The following is a 21618-nucleotide window of genomic DNA, read 5'->3' as shown; positions in this document are numbered from 1 at the left end:
TTAAGTTGTTTTGTTTTGAGAAAATATTGGCCTCAAAATTCGTGAGTTCCTGTAACTGAGATTGTAGGTGTGTACCACACCATGAAACTTTTCCCCTCTCAGGATTTTTTATGACTGTATTTTGAGCAAATTAAACCAGTAAGGTGAAGTAGGTTGAGGAAACAGCTGGTCTTACCTGAGCTGTGTCATGATGCAGATGCAAAGTTAAAATGATCTTTCATGGGCCTGGAGACATGTCTCAACAGTCACTTGCTGTTCTTACAGAGGACCTGCTTTAGGTTCTCAGTACCATCTGTAGCCATGTACATAAACATACATGCAGATTAAACATCCAGACACATAAAATTAATAATTCTAAAAACTTTTAAAATGGTCTTTTCATGATATTTCTTTAAGTACAGTTCACCTATGTGGTATATAAAAACCACCCTATATGATATTCCAATCCTCCTATTCTTCACCTTTTTTTGGCTGCAGAAAGTTTCCCTTGGTACATGTAAGCCATTTTCCTTCAGCACTATGAGACTATCCAATTTAGCTTACATTGACATCTACTTCTCTTGTCTCTGCTGGTTTGTGTCTTGTCTTTCTTATGTGGTTGTAATTTCAAGTAGTGATATGCAGCATGGGCTTTGAAGTCAGAAGGCTTCAAAGAAAAAAAAAATTTTTTTTTTTTTTTCTGAGACAGGGTTTCTCTGTGTAGCCCTGGCTGTCCTGGAATTCTGTAGACCACGCTGGCTTTGAACTCAGAAATCTGCTTGCCTCTGCCTCCCAGGTGCTGGGATTAGAGGCGTGTGCCACCAGTTCCCGGCTGGAAGGCATCAAATTCTAATTAATGTTTACTAGCTGTAACTTAGGAAAGTCATTTCCATTTGCCTCAGTTTCTCTACTTTTAAGGTGTAGAAGGTAGAGAGCCTTCAGAATTGCTGGCAGGATTAAATGTGGTAATGTAAAGTAGAACATATCCAGTGAATGTTCAGTTTATCATTGTTAAAAGTCAACGTTATGGATCAAGATAGCCATAGACACTTGAATTAATAAGTTAGCATAGCCTTAGTTTCTAAGGAAGATTCAGTATTATAATTCCTCCCTTGGTTGGAATTTCCTTGTTATGTCAAGCTGCTATTTAGCCACAGCTTGCTACTGTGTCATAAGTCTTCCCAACTAATGTGTATTGGGTGGTCTGTAGGTGTGCTCCTCAGAAGTGTATGTTCAAATTTCAAGGCTTGTTTTGAGACGGGCTTATTGTGTGTGTAGCTTGATTAACCTGGAACTCTCAAGCTGCCTCAGCCTCCCAGCATATATGATCTTAAGTGTGTGGCACCATACCCAGCTCTGAAGTGATTGTAAAGCTTCAGACTTTACAGCAGCTGAAATAGTATTTAGACAGTTTTGGTGTGATTTTTTTTTTTTCTGCAAACTTCTTCAATTTGATAATTTGAAGAGAAAAATTATTTACAAGGATTATACCAGTTCAATGTTTAATAACCTGTAATATTTTACATTTCATTTTCATGCCATAGTCTCGTAAAGAAAAATCTCTTCTACTAAAATCCTCTCCAATATGTTATGATGTCACAGATGTTGGGAGGTGCTAATGTAATCCATAATGACACTGCTTTTGGATTCAGACAAAACCAAATTAAGTTCCCACCTCCACCTACTGGTTGTGAAATCCAGACCAAGTCACTTAGCTATATGGATTATATTCACATATCTAAGTAGGGACAATTCTTCTTGTTTCATAATGTAAGGTGACATAACTTACGTAGAATGCTTAGGGTGTCTAGAAGATAACAATCAATAAATGGCAACCTCTCTGTCAGAGTGCTTGTGAGGCATATCATTTTAGTTTCTATTTTTGAGGGTGTTTCAGACACTTGACATTCTTCATGTTAATATGTAAAGATCTTTAATGCTTAATCCTATGCTGATAATTTGTGTTTTATAGCAAAACCTAAGTTGTATGCAAAGAATTGGAATATTGCATTTTAATTTTATATTACACAATTGGTTATTCATATTAAACTTGCAAATTACTGATAGAATGTGATTATTGAAAATAAGCATCTCCTTTGATCCCTATGTGGGATGACAGTTGTAGTTTTTGCTACCTCTCTAGGATAAGGTTTGTAGGATGTAAATTTCTAGTGAGAATTCATCTATCATACTTGGAGAAAAGAAAGAAACTGAATAACAGGTAGAAATAAGCATTGAAAATAAAAGATTCTTTTTAATAACCTTATTTTTTTGTGCCTTAAAAACATTTTTTAGAAGCCAGGTGGTGATGGTGCATACCTTTAATCCCAGAATTCAGGAAGCAGGGGCCAGTGGATCTCTGTGAGTTTGAGGCCAGCCTGGTCTACAGGATGAGTTCTAAGACAGCCAGGGTTACACAGGGGAACCCTGTGTTGAAGAAGAACAAAGAACAACAACAACAAAAATGTTTAGATTCATATTTTTATGTGCGAATGTTTTACCTGCAAATTTGTAGGTGAGCGGCATGTGGGCCTTGTGCTCACAGAGGTCAGAAGAGAGTGTCAGATTCCCTGGAGTTAGAGTAAAGGATGGTTATGAACCACAGTTGGATGCTGAGTCCTCCGCAAGAGCAACAGATGCTCTTAACTGCTGAGCCATTAGCCAGCCCCTTCTTTGAGCCTTTTATGTTAGTGTATTCATCACTTTTGCGGCATGAAAATACAGCATCTTTCCATATCCTGTCATGATTGTCTCTTGTTGCAGACAATGATTAATATGGAGTAGATGCCCAGTACTTTGGAGATTTACAAGGCACCTGACTTCCAAATTGAGGGTACATCTGTACTTCTTTTAAAAATAATTTCAGCTGATTACACTTGGACCAATATAAAATGGTCTTTAGTTTGGGGACAGTTGTTTCTGTTCAGAATGTTTTTTGATGAAGAGATCAGTTTCAGAGGTCAGTGAAACTGAATTTCTGTTCTTACTGGTATTCTGAGCCTCATTTTGAAACCTTGTCCTGTTTTTATGTCACCCTTAATGAATACACACACACACACACACACATACACACACACCCTCACTTCTAACTGTATGGTCCTTTATGCAGGAGTTCTAGAGATTTCTCTGTGTCTTTTGTTGTAGGGTCCATAACCTTAGGGTTCATAAGGAACAGGAAGTGGTCCCACTAGTTCACGTTAAGGAGAGGTTTAGAGACAGGACACACTAACGAGGCAGCTTCACAGGCAGTTGGCATCCAAGGATAGGTAAGCAGTGCAATATGAGCAGGTTGCATGCTGTGAACTGCAATGCCCTCCTTCTAGAGCAGATAGTCTGCTTACATTGCTTTGCTAGCTAAGTCACATCATATCATCTTTCTCTGCTCCTTGTAATACTCCTTGTTTCCCACCACACACCAGTCTTCAACTTTGGCTTACTCTGCAGATTTTCTGGCTCACATTCTAACATACCTGGTACTTAAGTCTTGTTATCTGGCACAGGGTTCCAGGGACCCTAATCCAGATTCCTGGGAAGCATCTGGTTGGTCTAACTTTGCTGGGTACCTACCATAATCCAGTTGTTTGTGGTGGGTTTGTTATAGAGTTGATGGAGTATCCTGAGTTCTGTAAGGCTGACCCTTTCAAGTGTCAAGGTAGGCCAGGTTCTCTAGTAAAAAGGCCTGGGTTAGAGAAGTAATGATTAATGAAGGACACTATCCTTGCTTCCTAGCATATCACTGCTTCAGTTTCTCCCTTATTCGAGTCTGATCATTCTCAGGGTTAAGCTGTCATTTTGTGTAGTTGGAAGATAGGTTTAAATTCACCTGGAGGTGGAATGTCCAGTTCTCAGCACATCTAACACAGAATAATCAATGTCACCTGAATTTAATTACCTTTCATTTAAATTAAACAGAAAATACAAACAACCTGTTTTGTTTTTTTTTTTCTCCCAGGGACTACACTTTATCACTTCTGGTTTCTCTCTAGCCAACATTTCTGTTTACTGCTTTTAAGAAAGAGTTCTTGGGGTGGGGCCTTCCAAAACTAAGGAAAGAGGTACAACAAACAGTTTGTTACTAAAACTTTGCTTACAGATTTGTTAAGGGGGAAGTAAAAACATTTGGAAATGTAAATGTAAATATAGATAGTTAGCTTCTGTGTTGTCCTTTTCTATCTAGTTTGGCGTAGTTTTTTCCCCTCAGGTCTAGCTTCAAGGGAAGTGAGGAGAAAGATGTTTCAAATACTCAGGAGTTAGCATAATAATAGTAAAGACCAATTTAAGATGGGGTCTCACACTGTGAAGTATCTAGCACGGGGCACTGAATTTGTCCTGATTATTAATTTTAAAATATTTTCTAGTCTGCAGAATTTAATATGCTAGTATTTGTAAATCTCTCAGAACTAGTAACTCAGTTCAGACGGGGAGACACCGTATGATAAAGGGCATAGGGCCGGAGCAGGGCGAGATGAGAGCTCTGCTCTCTAAACTTCATTTTCCCTCCTCGGAACCATGAGGCATTTGAATTGGGTCTTGGGAGTCCCTTGATTATGAAATTTATATAATTTAACAAGTTATAAAGAGGACTATTTTTGTGTTATTTATCTTAGTTTGGTTGAAATTAGTTAAACACCACAGGGCTGCTCACGAAGACAGTTAAAAACTAAAGATGTGCATCATAAACACCCATGGTGCAAAGGGGCACAGGGGCACAGAGAAGATAAGTTATTTCAGTGTTGATTTTCTGTGTGATCTTCATTTTAGGATAGCTCTTTTGTAGGCTCTCAAAAGTTGGCGTTATCTTTAAGCTTTTATCTATCCAGGTTATCCTGTTACCTGATTAGTGATCAGCTGTATCATTACTGTAATTTAAACTGTTTGAGCTGAATAACATTGCTGGGAACAGGGTTCAGTTGTTCTAGTTGAATATAGTGCTCCTTGTGAGTGAATCTTCTTCTGTCCTTTGGCTGGAACAGAAATTAATATATTTGATGTGAACTAAGCAAAGGAGGAGGGTGCTTGAAAGTCCACAACTGAATGTATGTGAACCTTGGTTAGAGCTTAGAAACCTTAGGAGGAGTTGGTTTTCAGACCCAAGCTTCCTTTGAACATAAGGTTAAAAAGGCTTGGTAGGAATTACCTGAGACAGTTTCATGTTTCGATATTGATACATCACTCTTGTACACTGTGAACATTTTATTACTAAGTCCTATTTTCAGGTGGACAGTTTTACTATTCATATAAAACATTTTTGAAGGAAGGTAGTATTTTGTATCTTAGGAAATTCTTATTAACTTAAAAGCAGTTCTTTGCCAGGTGTGATGGTGCACACTTTAGTGCCATCCCAACACTTGGGAGGCACAGGCAGGTAGATCTCTTGAGTTCAGGGCCAGCTTGGTCTTATGAATTCCTGGTCAGCCAAGATTACAAAGAGAAACCCTGTCTCAAAAGGGAGGGGCATAGCTTTCTGACCACCCCCTTCTTTTTGATTGATTGATTGATTTTTGTGTGGGTGTGGATGGGTATGCACACCATAGCACACGTGTGGAAGTCTTGTGGGAGTTGGTTTTCTCCTTCTACACTATGGGTGCCAGAGATGGAGCTCAGATCATCAGGCTTGGCAGCAGAAGCCTGAGCCATCTCTCTGGCCCTTGGGATATTTTTCCTACTTACTCGTATGAATCCTGCATGTTTTGCTACAAGTCTATTTGCATGTTTAAGCTGTGCTCACATCTTTCATTCATCTGGTTTGTTGTTGACATTGCACTGGTCATGTATAGGGACCATTTAAATCAGGACTATTTAAACTTACAAGGTTGCTTGATTGCTGTCATCTTGTAATTAATCATCCTCTAGTGATTGCATAGCCTGTTTATAGTGGGCCAAATAACAACAACAAAATTATCTGTTTTTCAATTTGATTTTAAACTTTAAATAGTATTCTCCTAAATCCCAAGAACTGTGTCAGTGCTGCCCTGCACTGCATTTTGATTTGTTTTAGTCGTGTACTGATGTCAGGCGGTGTGTGTGGCGCTTACATGTGCTAAGGTACACATGTGGAGGACTGCTTCAGGAGCCAAGATTTGCTTTCTACTACGGTTGAAACGATCTGTTATTCTGCCATCGTGCTACATACTCCAGGCTTGTTGGCCTGCAGGCTTCCTGATTCTCCTCATAGGAATGCTGGGAGTAAGATGTATGTGTGATGTTACGTCCATCTTCAGTGTGGATTCGAGATCTGAACTAAGGTCATCAGAATTATATGGCAAAGGCTTTTACTCATTAAGCCATGTCCTCAGCTTCCCTAGTATATTTATTTTTAAAAACAAGTAAGTATATTATGATATGACTAGGCTTACCAATATGGCTTTGGAATCATTAGATTAAAAGTGTTTAAAAATCACTGGAGAAAAGGAGGCCATGGTGGCATATGCCAAACCCCAGCACTCTGGAGGCAGAGGCAGGCAGATCTCTGGGAGTTCAGGACCTAGGCCTGGTCTACACATAGTAAGTTCTAGGACAACCCGAGCCACATCACAAAATAATTATAACAACAAGTGAGACAGCAAAATGCTTCTCTGTTTAAAGGGTATTTATGATGTGTCTCAATGACAATAGTAATAATTGAGATGCAACAAAATGCTTCTCTGTTTAAAGGGTATTTATGATATTGGACTGGAGAGATTGCTTAGCAGTTAAGAGCTTCTCTTCCAGAGGACCTAGGTTTGATTCCCAGCACCCACACGGCAGCTAAAAACATCTGTAACTCCAGTTCAGGTAATCTGATGCCTTCTTGTGAACTCTCTGGGTATTAGACAGACACACTGTAGTACACAGATGTACATACAGACAAACTTGCATACACATAGAATAAGTAAATGAAAAGAAAATATAGGATAAAATATTTTAATAAGCTTTTTATAATTTTGGATTAACTTTACTCTTTTGCTAGTTTTCTAAATAATGTTACATTTATCATTTCAAGAAATTAATGCTGCTATATAGATGTTTACTTTAACACAGTATTTAAATTTTATCAGTTTTCCCATTAATGTTCTTTTTAGGGTCTAGGGTCAGTCTAGGAAGCTACATTGTATTTAATTAAGGTTTTATGTGCTTTCTGGTTTCCAATATTGTACTCTAGCTGGAAGCTCATGTATTGTTTGATTATGCATTTCTGACTGCCTTTCATTGACAAAGGTTTTCTCCTTCCCTCTTACACCTTAAAATATTTTGAGACAGTTTATATAGCCAGGGTGGCCTTGAACTTATGATCTTCCTGCTTCAGCTTCCCAATGATCATTTATGTGGAATGTGATTGATTATAGGAATCAGTTTTGAAAGGAACATGGCATTTGAGACAGTCCTGAAAGAGAGAGAAATAGAAACTCCTTTTGCTGAGGTTTGTGGTGCTGGAGATGGAGTCCAGACTAGGGAAGTTTTCTACCGTTGAACTGCCTGCCAGCTCTAAGAAGTGTTCACAAAGACTCAGAACATTACAGCAGGTAGATTTGACTGGGCGATGGGTGTAGAAAAGGATTCAGGCGGCGATCTTCCTGGCTTTGCCTTCCCAATGCTGGGATCATAGCTTTGTACCACCACATCTTGCTTTATTTGAAACATTTAAGATTAACTTTTTAAGTGATGAGTGTGTGTGTGTGTGTGTGTTGGGCACTGCTCCCATGTGCAGGTGTTACAGGTACTCTCCGCAAGAGCAGCAAGTGCTCTCTAACTCTGGACCATCTCTCCAGCCCATATTAGAGACATTAAAAATGTTTAAAAGTTATTATAGTGTTGGTGTGAGTAATGGAGAATTTGAACACAGGTGGCATAGTGCACTTGTCGAGGTCAGAGGGCAACTTCCAGGGGTTGGTTCTCCTACCCGGGTTCCACAGATCACAGTCAGTACAGAAGGGCGTATACAATAGGTGTCCTTTACCTGCTGAGCCATTTTGCTGATCCTTTATTGAAAATTTTAGTAGCTATCTCAAGCTATACTTTATTATACACACAAGTGTGCTTGTTTTTAGAATCTAGAGACTGGCATTGTTACCAACTTTTTTCTGGAGAAGTCACCACAATTAATACTCTCATAAAAGTTAAATAGAGTAGTAAATGCATGTAGGAACCCAGACTTCTTTGAGTTTTGCTGAGCATTTACATGGTAAAGGAAGTTGAAATTAAACACTCGATCATTTTGTAGGCCCTTACTCATGTTCTAATGTTTTACTATAAATGACTCTGAAGCGTGCTGTTTACATTGGATAAAATAAGCATGCCATAATTTGAAGGTTTGGGATATTTGAAGGGATATGGTTCTAACATTTAAAAATATATGGATTATAATGGATACATTTTGCACTGCTTCTAGCGTTGAAGAACATTTCCCACTGTAATAAAGAATTATTTTATGAATTAAAATAAGATCTTTCTACTGCTGATGCATTACAGTTGTTGGTGGCATTTCTGTTTCCTTTTATTCTAAATGAAAAATAGTTTTAAGCCATGGCATAAATACCATATAATTTAGCATCAAAATGGGGCTTCGTTGCTTTGCTTTCAAAGAAAAAAGAAACTTACTCACCATAGGCCAAAATTAGAAGTCTGAGGCAGTCAGAGCATAGTCTGCTTCCCGAACATTCTTCTGTTCTGCAAAGGTGAGGAACGCAGCAGCAGTCTGCCCGTCACTGGCCAGTCCCCAGCACTGGTCATGCCATAGTCAAAGTGATAACATTTTGGTAATACTTGGGGAGCTGAGTGTTCTTCCTGGTTTTTTAAAATGATTTATTTATTTGTTTATTTATTTATTTATATTTTTTTTGAGACAGGGTTTTTCTGTGCCTTGGCTGTTCAGAAGAAACTCACTCTGTATACCAGGCTGACCTTGAACTCACAAGAGATCTACCTGCCTGCCTTGGCCTCCCAAGTATAGAGATTAATGGAATTAAAGGAGTGTGCCCCAACAATCCACACACACATACACACACACACACACACACACACACACACACACACACACACACACACACATACACACACACACAAACACACACTAGAATTTGAGAGTATCTGCCTATCCCTAAATCCCCTTCTAGGATTCCCCTCCCCCCTTAGTGGGCAGTGGCCTATTTGTATATACCTGTATACAAGCATGCACAAATACACACACATGCAGTGTGAAAGCAGGATTCACATCCTTACCAGCCTTTTGTTGTTTGTTTCTTGATGATAGCCATTCTGACTTTAGTGAGGTGTGAATCTCAACATAGTATCAATTTGCGTGTTTGTGATGGCTAGGGAGACATTTTATTTATGTATATTTATTGACTATTTATATTTCTTCTTTTGAGAACTGTTTATTCAGTTCATTTGCACGTTCATTTGCATATCCATAAATTAGTTTTAGGGCATTTAATTTTGTGAGTTCTTTAAAGATTGTACATATTAATATCCTGTTAGATATACAGGGGGCAGATATTCTCCCAGTTTTCATTTTTACAGTCCTGAGCTATTGGACTTTGGAGTTCTTTGTGTCTGTGTGTTGAAGCATTGTCTTTATGCTTTTGTATAGCAGTCCTGAGGTTTCAGGTCTTACATTAAGGCTTTGATCCATTTCTAACTGGTTTTTATCCAGGGTGAGGGAGTGGAATCTAGTTGCAGTTTTCTACATGTGGATGTCCAGTTTTCCAAGCACCATTTGTTGGAAAAGCTGTCTTTTCCAATATGTACTTTTGAGACTTTGGTCAAAAATTGGTGCTCAATAAATGTCTTATAAAAACTTTCTCACAATACCCTTTAAGCCTTTTTGGTGATAGGTAACCTTTTCAAAAAGCAGATACCCATAATCTCTGCCTTAATTACAAATTGACTGCCCTGTTTTACGCGTCTTCATTCATCCACTGGACAGATACTTGTGAGTATTCACTGTTTCACATCCTCATGTGTTGCAATGGATGGACAGATTGACAGCAGTTTATTCCATTAAAACACAATTGCCATGTGCTGGAAGAGCCAGGAGAGAAGGTTAGACGAAGTGAGGCAAGCACTGAGTCCAAACTTCCTGTCATCTGGTCATAGGCAGAGAGCTGAGAGCAGAATCAGGAGTGGGTGTGCACCCAAGTAAAGATAGCAGGGGAGTGGGGATTTCTCTGTTAACTGCCCACATTGAAATTCCAGCCATTGCAAGTAGCATTTATAAAATGTGATTGGGCAACCACTGAATATCATAGCCACTTAAGTCACTCACCCTCCAGCTAATTGCTAAGTGCCTCCTCTGCCCTAGATTGTGCTCTGGGGTTGGAGGAGTGGGCACGGAAAGAAGGCACTGTTTGTACTTCCCGGGACTTTACTTTTGAGTTTAGGGCTGGTAGGGTTCTAAACAATCACAAACTCAAATTCTTAGAAGAATTTGACCAAGCACTAGTGTTACAATGTTTAACTGTCCTCTAGGGCCAGGCTAAGCCTGGTTAAGATGACTTTAAGGGAGAAGTACACAAGCATGGAAGGTTTTCAGGTTATGCTGACAAGGGTTTTGTAACTTTGCTAATCAAACCAAGAAACATAAGTTACAGATTATGACAAGCCAGATAAGGAGCGAGGCAGGGAGTCACATGCATACTTCAGAGCAGCAGGCCAGGCCAGAGGTGCTGATGTGAGTGTGAGAGGAGCAGTCCAAGCTCCTTTCAGACATTGGCTGACAGGGAGGAAACTTTGCTGGCCACCAGGTAGTGACCGCTGTGCCTGGGAGAAACCAAGGAAGGACTTAGTGAGGACGGAAGTAGGTTTTCAGGGTGTTTATACACACAGAGGCTTAGCGTGCTTAGAGGGCAAGTAGCTGGGTGAAGAGCTGTTTTTATGCTTTAGATCAAGGAAACTTTCTAATTTCACAAGAAAACACTTAACATCTAATGGCTCCTACCAGACCAAAGTTCCTGAGCTGAACCGAAGGTGAAGCCTCAATATCCAGGAGTTCCAGACATGCAGGACACATTTATTAAATGGAAATGAAGAACAATTTTTGCTTGTGCAGAGACATGTTTCCTTCTGTAATTCATCTGATCTTTTGCTTATTTCTTTCTCAGTTTTATACTTTATTTTATGTGTGTGAGTGTTTTGCCTGCATAAGTGTACCATGTTCATACAAAGCCTGAAGGCCAGAAGAGGGTGTCAGATCCTCTGGGATTGGATTATGTGGGTGCTGCTAATTGAATCTGGGTTCTCTGAAGGAGCAGCATGTGCTCTAAGCATTGAGCCTTCTCTCCAAGCCCAGTTTTTATCACATTAACTAATGCATGTGTGTGCACTCCATGTTCATATAGAAATTAGAGGACAGAGGATAGTAACTGGCTCTCCTTCTATCACATGGATCCTGGAGATTGAACTCAGGATGCAGCTTGGTGGTCAGTGCCTTTACTCATTGAGCCATCCTCTAACTCTCTTCTGAAAAAGATTATCTTATATTATGAGTATGTGTGTATCTTTGAGGATGTGTATGCGTACAGGTACCTGAGGAGGCCAGAAGTGGACACTGGATCCTTGGAGCTGGAGTTTCAGCAGTTCGGCTGTGATCCTCCCTATATAGGTGTTGGGAAGCAAATTCGGGTTCTTTGCAAGGGCAGCAAGTGCTCATAATCACTGAGCAATCTTTCCAGCCCTGCCTTCTAACCTTTGGATAAGTTAAGAAGCAATTCCAGCACTTGAGCCCCTCAGATAGGAGGATCATGAATTGAAATCTGAGCTACATGGTGAGATCCTGTCTCAAAAAAAGAGGGAAAAAAATGGAAATACCAACTGGATTTTTTAATAAGTATAATGTATAAAAAATTTTATGTGAAATATTTTCAACTTGATCTAAATTTTTACTATTAGCTACATGTTACTAAAAAAGAAATCATGAGGTGAGGTTGGGGAGTGGAGGAGGGTAGGTAGCCTGAGAGATTACTCGGCCTGTAAAACCATTTATGGCTTTTTTTCCTCCCATTTTTCAAGACAGGATTTCTCTGTGTAGACTAGGCTGTCCTAGAACTCACTCTGTAGGCCAGGATGTCCTGGAACTCCCAGAAATCCACCTGCTGGGATTAAAGGGGTGCACCCCATCACCCAACTCTCTTTACTGCTTCTTAGTGCTTCTCAGCAGTCATGTCAAGTGACTCACAATCACCAGTAACCATAGCTCCTCTTCTGGTCTCAAGGCACCCTTGTGCGTGTACATATAACATACCCTGGACAAACATGTATTCACGTGCTTAAATCTTAAACAAGTGAATCATGGGGCCTACAGGATGGTGCTTGTTGCCAGCCTAATAACCTGAGACTGATTTCAGGACCCTCGTAGTAGGAGAGAATCTGTGGAAGCAGTAGGTATCCCTATTAGAAGCAGCATGGTTGTGCTCTTTTGATCTTTAGTTGTCAGGATTTGTAATTCACCTCTCTCCTTCCATCCCCTCTGTGTGCTGCCACAACCCCCATTCCATCCTAACAGTAGCAATGTAATCTTAAATGCTCTAGTAGGTAGGGTACTTCCAAGCAAGAATGGAGGAGTTGGCACGTCAGGCAGCTCTTCCTTCCTTACATTGGTGCCTTCCACAGTCCTGATCGTAGACCTGTATTATGGTAGCTGTTTTGAATTGTTTAGTTGTTAGGATGACATGGATTTGTGGTTTGAGTAGAGTCCTATATTAGAATAAGAAGTTAGTTAGCTTTGTGTGTAACCATAGAGCACGTCTAAGTCAAAGCTCTTCATGTTTTATAGATAGGAGGCAGACATTGCAGTCAGGTGACTTACCCAAGGTCATATAGCTAGACATGGCATAGGAGCACTAAAATTACTGTAACGTTGAGTTTATTACAAGGTGGTTTTAACAGCTGGAAAATTAAGCTAAAGAAATAAAATACATTTGGTCAAGCTTTCATTTTTGTGTTAGTGGCAGCAACTGTCTTTGCTCATGTCCAATAGGTCTGTAAAGAGAGCCCCGGTCTGGTACTGCTAGGTTATTTGTGGTGTCATTTTAGGACTCAGCTGCCCAGGAGTTACTAGAAACTTCAAGATTTCTCTATAGAAGCAAATATTTAAGAGGAAAAGAGGTCTCTGGTGCCTCTGGAATGCCTGCTGACACGGGATAGACCTGTGGGGATGCTTGGAGGGAAAGCTCTGAGGCCAAGATGGTTGATGTGTGAGAGCAGAAATAGCAGGCAGGACTACAGATATACCACGGAGAGAGGTTTTTGTTCCTTAGGGTCGGGTGGAGAGAATGACTAATGGATGCACTGACTCAGTTTGCTGCTGTTTAGGTTTACAGGTTTCTTTTTGTTTTTTGTTTTGTTTTGTTTTAAATGTATGTGAATCCAGATCCATCTAGAGTTTTATTACTTTGAAACAACTTCTCAAAACAGTTGCCATTTCTGTAAGGATTTGCACTAGCATCAATATCAAAATAGTTTTAGGAAATAAAATCCTTTGAAGCCCTAATATCACTGGGTAATGTTCTCAGTAGTGAGGACATTTTTACACACAGTAGCTGGGTACCAGTTACTAAGTACCTGCAGTCCAGGTACTATTCAAAACATTTTATATTGTGGAAATCCATCTTGCTTCATGGCATACAAGTAGAAAAAAAGCATAGTAGACTTAAGACCTTCTTTGGACTGACTTTAGTTAGATGAAAGGAAAAAGAGAAAGCACGTGGTGACCTTTCCAACCTTTCTCCCTTACAGCCTCCCCTCCCCAGGGTTGCCATTCTTACTGTCTGCAGGGTCATCTTCAGTTCCTCCTACTCCGAGCCGTAGTTTCCCTCTGCTGTAGTCTCTAGCTGTTCCAGTTCTTATATTCTATTACCCTTGGTAGATTGAAAAGAGGCAAGCAAATGACCCTTTTAACTTAACTGCTTTTTGAAGTAATGTAGGTAAAAAGATGTAGGTGAAGTTAGGAAGTTGGAGAGAGGGAGGGCAAACCCTAAGAGCCCGTGTTGTGGTAGAGAGCTGCTGCTTGAGCCGTAGATCTCAGAGGTGAGACTGCTGTCCAGACCTCAGGAGGAACGAGGTGGGGAAGGCGCTTGAAGACTCTGAGGAGTCTTAAGCTGACCATTTGTACAGTGGTGCTTCTTGGAAATGGTGAAGGAGCAGGAGCTTTGGACTGGAAGTTTAAGAAGTTACAGCAGTAATATAATATGCGCAGTCAGATGTGTGAAGAGTTGAAGAGGTTATATAGTTTGAGAAATTTTTAAGGAGAGAGAAAATTATGTTCCAGCTTGGTAAGCTTACTATGCTGGCTAGGTTTATGCCTGCTTAACACAAGCAAGAGTCACTGGCATAAAGGAACTCTCTATTAAGAAAATGCCTCCAACTGTAGGCAAGCCTGTAGGACATTTTCTTAATTAGTGATCATGGGGAGGCCCAGCCCATTATGGATGGTACCACCCACGGGCTGGGGGTCCTGGATTCTATAAGAAAGCAGGCTTAGCAAGCCATAAAGAACAAGCCAATAAACAGCATCCTCCATGGCCTCTGTCTGCATCAGCTCCTGCCCCAGGATAAAATAAAGCCCTTCCTTCTTAAGTTGATTTTAGTCATGATGTTTTATCACAACTAAGGTATCCAGAATAATGAATGGATTTCAAATCCAAATGACTCTTAGATCTCAGAATGTACTTAAAATGGTGGTGGCACTTTTCATGAGAGTCTGAAAATTGAATGGGCTAAGGCCTTTTGATATAAAATATGATTCACTCTTTATATATGTAACACACACTGAGAACAAATCCTGTGGCAATAAGAAGTGCCTTCCTCTATGAGATGGACTGAGTTCCTTAATAAAAGCTATGGGAGAAGTATACAGAGTAATAATAAAAGAGAGGGCAAACAGACATTTTCTTTTTATTCTTTTTCTAAAATGGGGGGTGGAACCAAGGCCTTGCACATGCTAGGCAAGTGTTCTACCACTGAGCTATATTCCTAGCTCCCAGAATGATATTATCTAGGGAGTCTTTGAGAAATATAAGAGAGGTAGAATAGCATAGAGGTAGGTATGTGTGTGTACGTGTGAGATACACTTTCAAAGAGTAGCATTTATTGAGATGGGTAGAAATTTGTGGCTTGATTCAGAGATTTATTTATTTATTTTAAAATAGTCCTACATGAGCAGTAGAAATACCATTTTCAATATTTAAAGGAGAGCATCCAGTACTTCATTACACTATTGCTCTTATGGAATGGTTTGGGAATTCTGAGTTGAACAATAAAAAAAAGGTCAGCATGCATTTCTGTTTTCTCCCCCAGAACTAAAATGCTTTTCTTTTCTTTTCTTTTCTTTTCTTTTCTTTCTTTCTTTTTTTTTTTTTTTTTTTTTTTTTTTTTTTGATTTTTTTGAGACAGGGTTTCTCTGTGTAGTCCTGACTGTCTTGGAACTCACTCTGTAGACCAGGCTGGCCTCGAACTCAGAAGTCCGCCTGCCTCTGCCTCCAAAATGCTTTTCTAGGTATGAGTAGTGGAGTTGATATTTTTTGACAGTGTTAGAAGACCCTGAGCTACTTGAATATTAACTGTGAAGTCTACCCAGTTACCAACACTGTAGTAAGAACAGAGATAAAGATATGAGTATACTTCTTGATTCTACAAGAATGTAGTTGTCTTTGATTTTTATATTCAGATGTTACTTCAACTAGTTTTTGTTGATAAAGTTGAGAAATATTTAGTGCATTATCATGCTTATTAAATGAACATGTGTTCAATAGTTATTTGATTAATTATTTGACTAATTGATGTCAGGTCCAGTTGAGGACTCCGGGAATACAGAGAAGAATAGCTTGGTAGAGCTTTTGTTTCTGTGAAGAGATAGAAAGTGAGGGCTGAGAAGCTTTAGGCTGCAAGAGAGTGAACAGTGTGGGGTGGGAAATGCTCAGATAACTTCAGAAAGGTGAGTGAAGAAGAAAATCTAGCAGACATTATTCCAGTCAAAAGGGATAGCCAGCATGAGACTGTGAGTCAGAGTCTAGCCCAACAAGAACCAGTTTTGCACGTTAGAGGAAACACAAAAAAGCTGGTCTGACAAGAACACTGAGGCTAGGGTAGAGAAATGAGGCTGAGGAGATAGGCAGGGACCAGAGTGTATTGAATGTTATTAGCCACATATTATAATTTGGGTGTAAATGGAGGCCAAGAGGCAGCTCCAGTCAGTGTTGTGACATGATCTAGGCAGGTGTGTTGTACTGGTGTGATTCTAGCCATTGTACTATTGGGTGACAGAAAGAAGAGGATCCTTATAAGTTCAAGGCCAGCCTGTTGTACATAGAATTCTCAGACTTCAAAGGTTACATACATAGCTAGACCCTATCTTAAAAAAACGAAAAGAAAAAAATTAGGAAGTTTTGCGTGTATTAGGTAGACTGTGGTTCCCAGTGTACAAGGACTAAGATGTTAAGATTATATCTGTGTTTTAAAACTGCATTTTACTAATCTTTAACGTGTACAAGGCTGGCGTCCCATTCCATCTCTGTGCTCCTTTTATGGCACTTGCTAGTTCTGGCCATAGCAAGTTAGGTAAGCGTTAGTCCCATTTACTGGGATTTGAGACTGAGGGAAGAGCAGGTTTGTTTGAGGTGGAAGTAGGAATGAATAACTCTGTCAGTGCTGGGCATTGAGTGTGAGGTGCTTCTGGACATCTGCTGTGATACAGGAGATAGGAGAGGAGTTTGAAGTCAGCACTGGAAAGTAAGATTGGAGAGCTAAGTTTGGGAATGAAAGAGTGGAAATTTCAATTTTGCCACCTGCTGTATAACTGGACAAATTACCTGACCTTTTTGCTTTACTTATCTCATTATAAAATGAGGGTAATAGGGTCTACCTTACAGAGGTGTGAGGTTGAATGAGTTCATATTACCAAGATATATAGAATATCCTAATACACGTTACTCATTGCTGGTTAACTTTTACTTGTGAATAGTGCCTTTAAGCATCAAGTTAGGCAAGTTAGGAAGAAAGTATAGGGTCTGGAGAGTTGGCTCAGTGTTTAACTGAGTTATTCTTCCAGAGATCCTGAGTTCAATTCCCAGCAACCACATGGTGACTCATAACCATCTATAATGGAGTCTGATGCCCTCTTCTGTCATTCATACATACAGGGAGACAGAGCACTCATATACATACATAAATAAACTTGAAAAAATAAGTATAGGTAGAGAAAAAGACAAAGATCAACTTTGAAAAAGCAGTCTTGAAAGGCAGGGGAAGGCCTAGAAATAACCACTGAGCTTGTCAATTGGTTTAGAAATGGTTTCAGTAGAATGGAGACGATGAATTGGAGATTCTTAGAGATTATAAGTGTGGATGACAGGCTAGGGAAATTTTGCTATAAAGGAACACAGAGAGGGGCAGCAAAGATAGCTCAGTAGGTAGAGTTGCTTTTTAGTCTGAAACCTCAGTTGATCCCTGGGACCTTCATTTAAAGGAGAAAACCAACTCCTCTGACCTCCACATGTTCATGTGGGTTGTCACTCTTCTCCAACCTCGTGAGTGAATAAATGCAAATAGATCTTCTAAAAAGAAGGCACAGGGAAATAGTAGATAGAAGAAAAGAGTGTGTATGGGGGTGTCAAAGAATGGTACTGGTAGGGTGTCTAAAGATGGTAGAACAGCAGCTTGTGTGAAGCCTATCCGAGTAAGAAGAGAAAATAGTGATACTTTGGTGACACTGAAAATGGCAGCAGCTACAAGGCGAGGTGCAGTGAAGGAGTTAAATATATAATCAGCGGTAAGGGCATTGAGACATTGGTGACAGTAGAGAATGCTAATGGAGATACAGGTAGACTAGTAGATTTGGTTATGGGAAATGGGGTAGTGCACTCTGATTGCCTTCCACTTTCTCTAAAAAGGAGGAGCGGGACTGTCATTTATGAGTCAGAAGTAGCATTTGATGCTGGAGAGAGTGGTAACGTTACAAGAGGCATTTTGGAAGATGGAAGAATTATTAATCAGGGAAGACCTAGCAGGCAGACTGTCAAGATCTGAAAGTTTATTTGACCTTTGGTCTTCAGTTTAAGTGTGATTTCAGTCATCACGGGGCTGTGTAAGCCCCTCCCCCCACACCCCAGAGGAGCTGTGTCATGAAAGGTAAAGGCAGTGTGAGTCCTGCTGATGCTTGGAACCTTTCCTAGCTCTGTGACTAAGAGTATTGCTTTGGCGGGCGGTAGTGGCACACGCCTTTAATCCCAGCACTTGGGAAGCAGAGGCACGTGGATTTCTGAGTTCAAGGCCAGCCTGGTCTACAGAGTGAGTTCCAGGACAGCCAGAGGTATACAGAGAAACCCTGTCTCTCGAAGAAAAACAACAACAAAAAAAGAGTATTGTTTATGGAGCACTTTTCAGGTCCATGGGCAAGTTACAGAATTAATAACTATGAGCAGGCCATAGGCCTATTTGTTGCCTGTGTTTATTGAGTATATCATGTTTTATGATGTTACTAAAAATATTTGTGTTGCTGTTTTTGAGTAATGTCTGTTTTGCACAAATGATACCAACATAAAAAAAAGGAAATGCTCTAATTGAAAAGGTTTTCCTACTAGACATGAAAGCTCACCAAAATTTCCATTAGGACCTGTATTTTCCCTTAATCTAGACTTACTAGTCAAATTTCTCCATATCTGTTTGATTACAAAGAAATTCAAAATCTATTTTTGTTTTTTTGTTTTTTTTTAGGTGCTGGAGAATCTGGTAAAAGTACCATTGTGAAGCAGATGAAGTAAGTTCACACAGGGCCTTCTAACACTGAATTTCCTTCTATTCATAAAAAGTCCATAATTTTTTCATTTTCTACTCATGGTATTGACTTGCGGTTTTCTCCTTTTTGAAGAATCATTCATGAGGACGGCTATTCAGAGGACGAATGTAAACAGTATAAAGTAGTTGTCTACAGCAATACTATTCAGTCCATCATTGCAATCATACGAGCCATGGGACGGTTGAAGATTGACTTTGGGGAAGCTGCCAGAGCAGTAAGTATTTCTTATTTCCTCTTCACTTGCTGCTTTCAGTAGACGCAATTAGGCCAAATTTGTGTCATGTTTTAGGGAACAAGAAGATAAGATGGTACAAAATACTGTGTATCTGTTTTTGAAGTGCTAGATCTGACTCAGTAGACAGGAAGTTACTGCTGCAAGCAGAGCCCTGGAAATGGGATTCTGTAGATATGCTGTGTGATGGCTGCATTCAGTTGCTTCCTGTGCAGCCCCATTGGCATATATTTTATAGTAGTTGATGATAGTAAATATATACTCTAAAAGGCATGTTGTATATTTAACCTTGCTTTCAGAGCTGTAGGGGGGTCAAAGCGAAAAAAAATCCCAAAATAAATTCTGTAAGGACATAAATACTAATGTCCCAATTTTAGAGGTGATTTTGGGTTTTCAAAAATATCTTATCACTGTCTTTCATTGAATTCTGGGTTCAATTAGAATTGAGTTGTTACTTACTCTAATAAAACTCTTAATGCTTTATATATTCAGAATTTAAAAGTCAGTTAGTAATATTTAGTATACTTTGGGGCAGTTTGTGAAGTAGGATGTTTGAAGCCACTGGAGAAAAGGACCAAAATGAAGACAGGAGATCTTATCCTATTAACAACTCAGTTTTAAGAATGGGCTAGAGGAGTATAGAGTCCATCAAAGGATGTCAGCCATATTCCGTGACACAGTACTTAAGTGCCATGGGAAATAAATGGAAGTGTGTGTGTGTGGGGGGGGGGTGTGTGCCTGGAAAGACAAAACCTGTGTGCTTGTGAGCAGCCTAGGGACAGCTATGAGCTGCTCCGTTTATCAGCTGCAAGTTAGGGTTGATAAGTGGGAAATGGAAAGGAAAATATTCAGAGAGCTGCTGTGGCTTTGACTTGTTGAGTAGAGTATATCTTGGAGGTGAAATAAGAGAACCGGACCCAGTTAAGGGCTGTGGGAGAAAAGAAGATTAGGGAGGTATGTGAGCGATTTTACTGTCATGTAGCAGAGTTCAGGGCTCCTCTTCCTCCTGGGGGTTATTCTCGGCCTCGGCTGCACTGGGTGAGGCCGTGAACAACATTTAGCCCGCAGGCTATTTTCTGCCCCTTTTCTCTTTTTCTCTTTTTTAAATTTTGTTTTTAACTATGTGTACGTCTGTGTCCACATATGGATATTGCATATATGTGGATCCCCTTGAAGGCCAGAGGTGTTTGGTTTTCTGGAGCTGGGATTACAGGGAGCTGTACGCTGCTTTATGTAGGTGCTGAAAAATTAAACTCTGTCCTCTACGAGAGCAGAACATGCTCTTGACTAAGCCATCTCTTCATAGCCCATTTTTGTTTTTTAGAGACTGTCTTACCTAGGAGTCCAGGCTGGACTTGAATTCACAGTAGTCTTGCTGCACAGGCTAGTTTTTTATTCTTAGGTAAATTTGATAATTCAGGTAAAATCTGGTTTTTAGTCAAATCTTAGCTTCATCCCATTTGAGTCTTCCTGATTTTTCTTTGTACTAGAATTCTCCTGTTTTTTGTTTTTTGTTTTTTGTTTTCCCTTCATGTCACCTAACTACGTCTCGGTAATATTGGTTGTATTTTATAATTGGTTAACTATCCTTATTTGTTTTTCTTCTCTCTGTTGACGTTTTCTCCTGTTGTTTACTCCTTAGTTTCTCAGATGTTTTCCTTTTGCCCCTTACTTCATTCCCATCCTCCATTCACTTCTGTTTCTCAACCGATCCTCTCCTCATTTCCTTCCTTCAGATGTCATCAGGTGCTGGAGAGTTAGAGCAGTCAGGAGCACACTCGCTCACTAGAAGGCCAGGTGCTCATGGTGTGCATGTGTTCTTTAGTGCTGGGGAGACAGAGATAGGATCCTTGGGGCTTTCTGGACAGCTGGATCATTGAGCCACAGGCCAAAGAGAGACCCTGCCTCACACAAACAAACAAAAGGGCAGATGGCTCCTTAGCAACAGTGCCTGAGATTGTCCTTTGCTCCACACACATGCTCATGTTCACGCACAGACACAGCTATTATCACTAATCCTCCTTGTCACCCGATGACCCTGACATTCTCAGTCCCTTTCAGGGCTCCTGAGTCATGTAGCTTTACAGCATCACTCAGCCTACTGTGGAAAGGAGCCTGCAAAGTTTTGAACCCTTTTTTTCTCTCCTAGCTAAGGGTTTGTATTTGTATTTACCATTCTGTTCCTCTATTTTTTAATGGTTGCTAAGAGAATGAAAAGAGTAGAGGCGAGTAGGAGACATTTTCCTTTCATCTCTGCTTAAGGTTAGAAGTATGAAGTTTGTTGTGGAGAGGGGCTCTAAATCTACAGAGAAGAGGTTTTGTGAGGACGCTAGAGCAGGTTGCTGAGAGATGAAGTAGGAAGGGAAAATGTTTCCTAAGAACTCCAGTCAGAATGGCATCAGTGTGTGCTAATAATCCCTGGATTTTCAAGTTTCTAAATTTGTGTAACATGGTATTAAAAAATTAATTCTTTGTATACCTGCTTAAGTATAGGTCAAATTTCAGAACCTGCGTAATTTTAAATGTTAGATAAAGCAGTATACCATGTGTGGAAAAAATCTTATTTGTCATTCAGTGGTTTTGGCAGTTTGTATAATGCTTACCCACTTCAACCATTTCTTAATCATTCGCTTTTTTATTT

At 39.9% G+C, this 21618-nt stretch overlaps 1 protein-coding gene across 1 annotated transcript in view; it reads left to right on the top strand.

The window, feature by feature from the left end:
• Positions 1 to 21618, top strand: part of Gnai3 (G protein subunit alpha i3) — a 39047-nt gene that overhangs the window by 2225 nt on the left and 15204 nt on the right. The window contains exons 2-3 of the mRNA XM_031375167.1: positions 18664 to 18706; positions 18818 to 18959. Of these exons, the coding sequence (XP_031231027.1) occupies positions 18664 to 18706; positions 18818 to 18959 (185 nt within the window). The remainder of the gene's footprint in view (positions 1 to 18663; positions 18707 to 18817; positions 18960 to 21618) is intronic.

This window comes from Mastomys coucha, unplaced genomic scaffold (genome assembly GCF_008632895.1).
Source record: "Mastomys coucha isolate ucsf_1 unplaced genomic scaffold, UCSF_Mcou_1 pScaffold16, whole genome shotgun sequence".
NCBI classification, from domain to species: domain Eukaryota; kingdom Metazoa; phylum Chordata; class Mammalia; order Rodentia; family Muridae; genus Mastomys; species Mastomys coucha.
The sequence above is the reverse complement of the archived record's forward strand: the minus strand, read 5'-3'. Positions and strand labels throughout refer to the sequence as shown.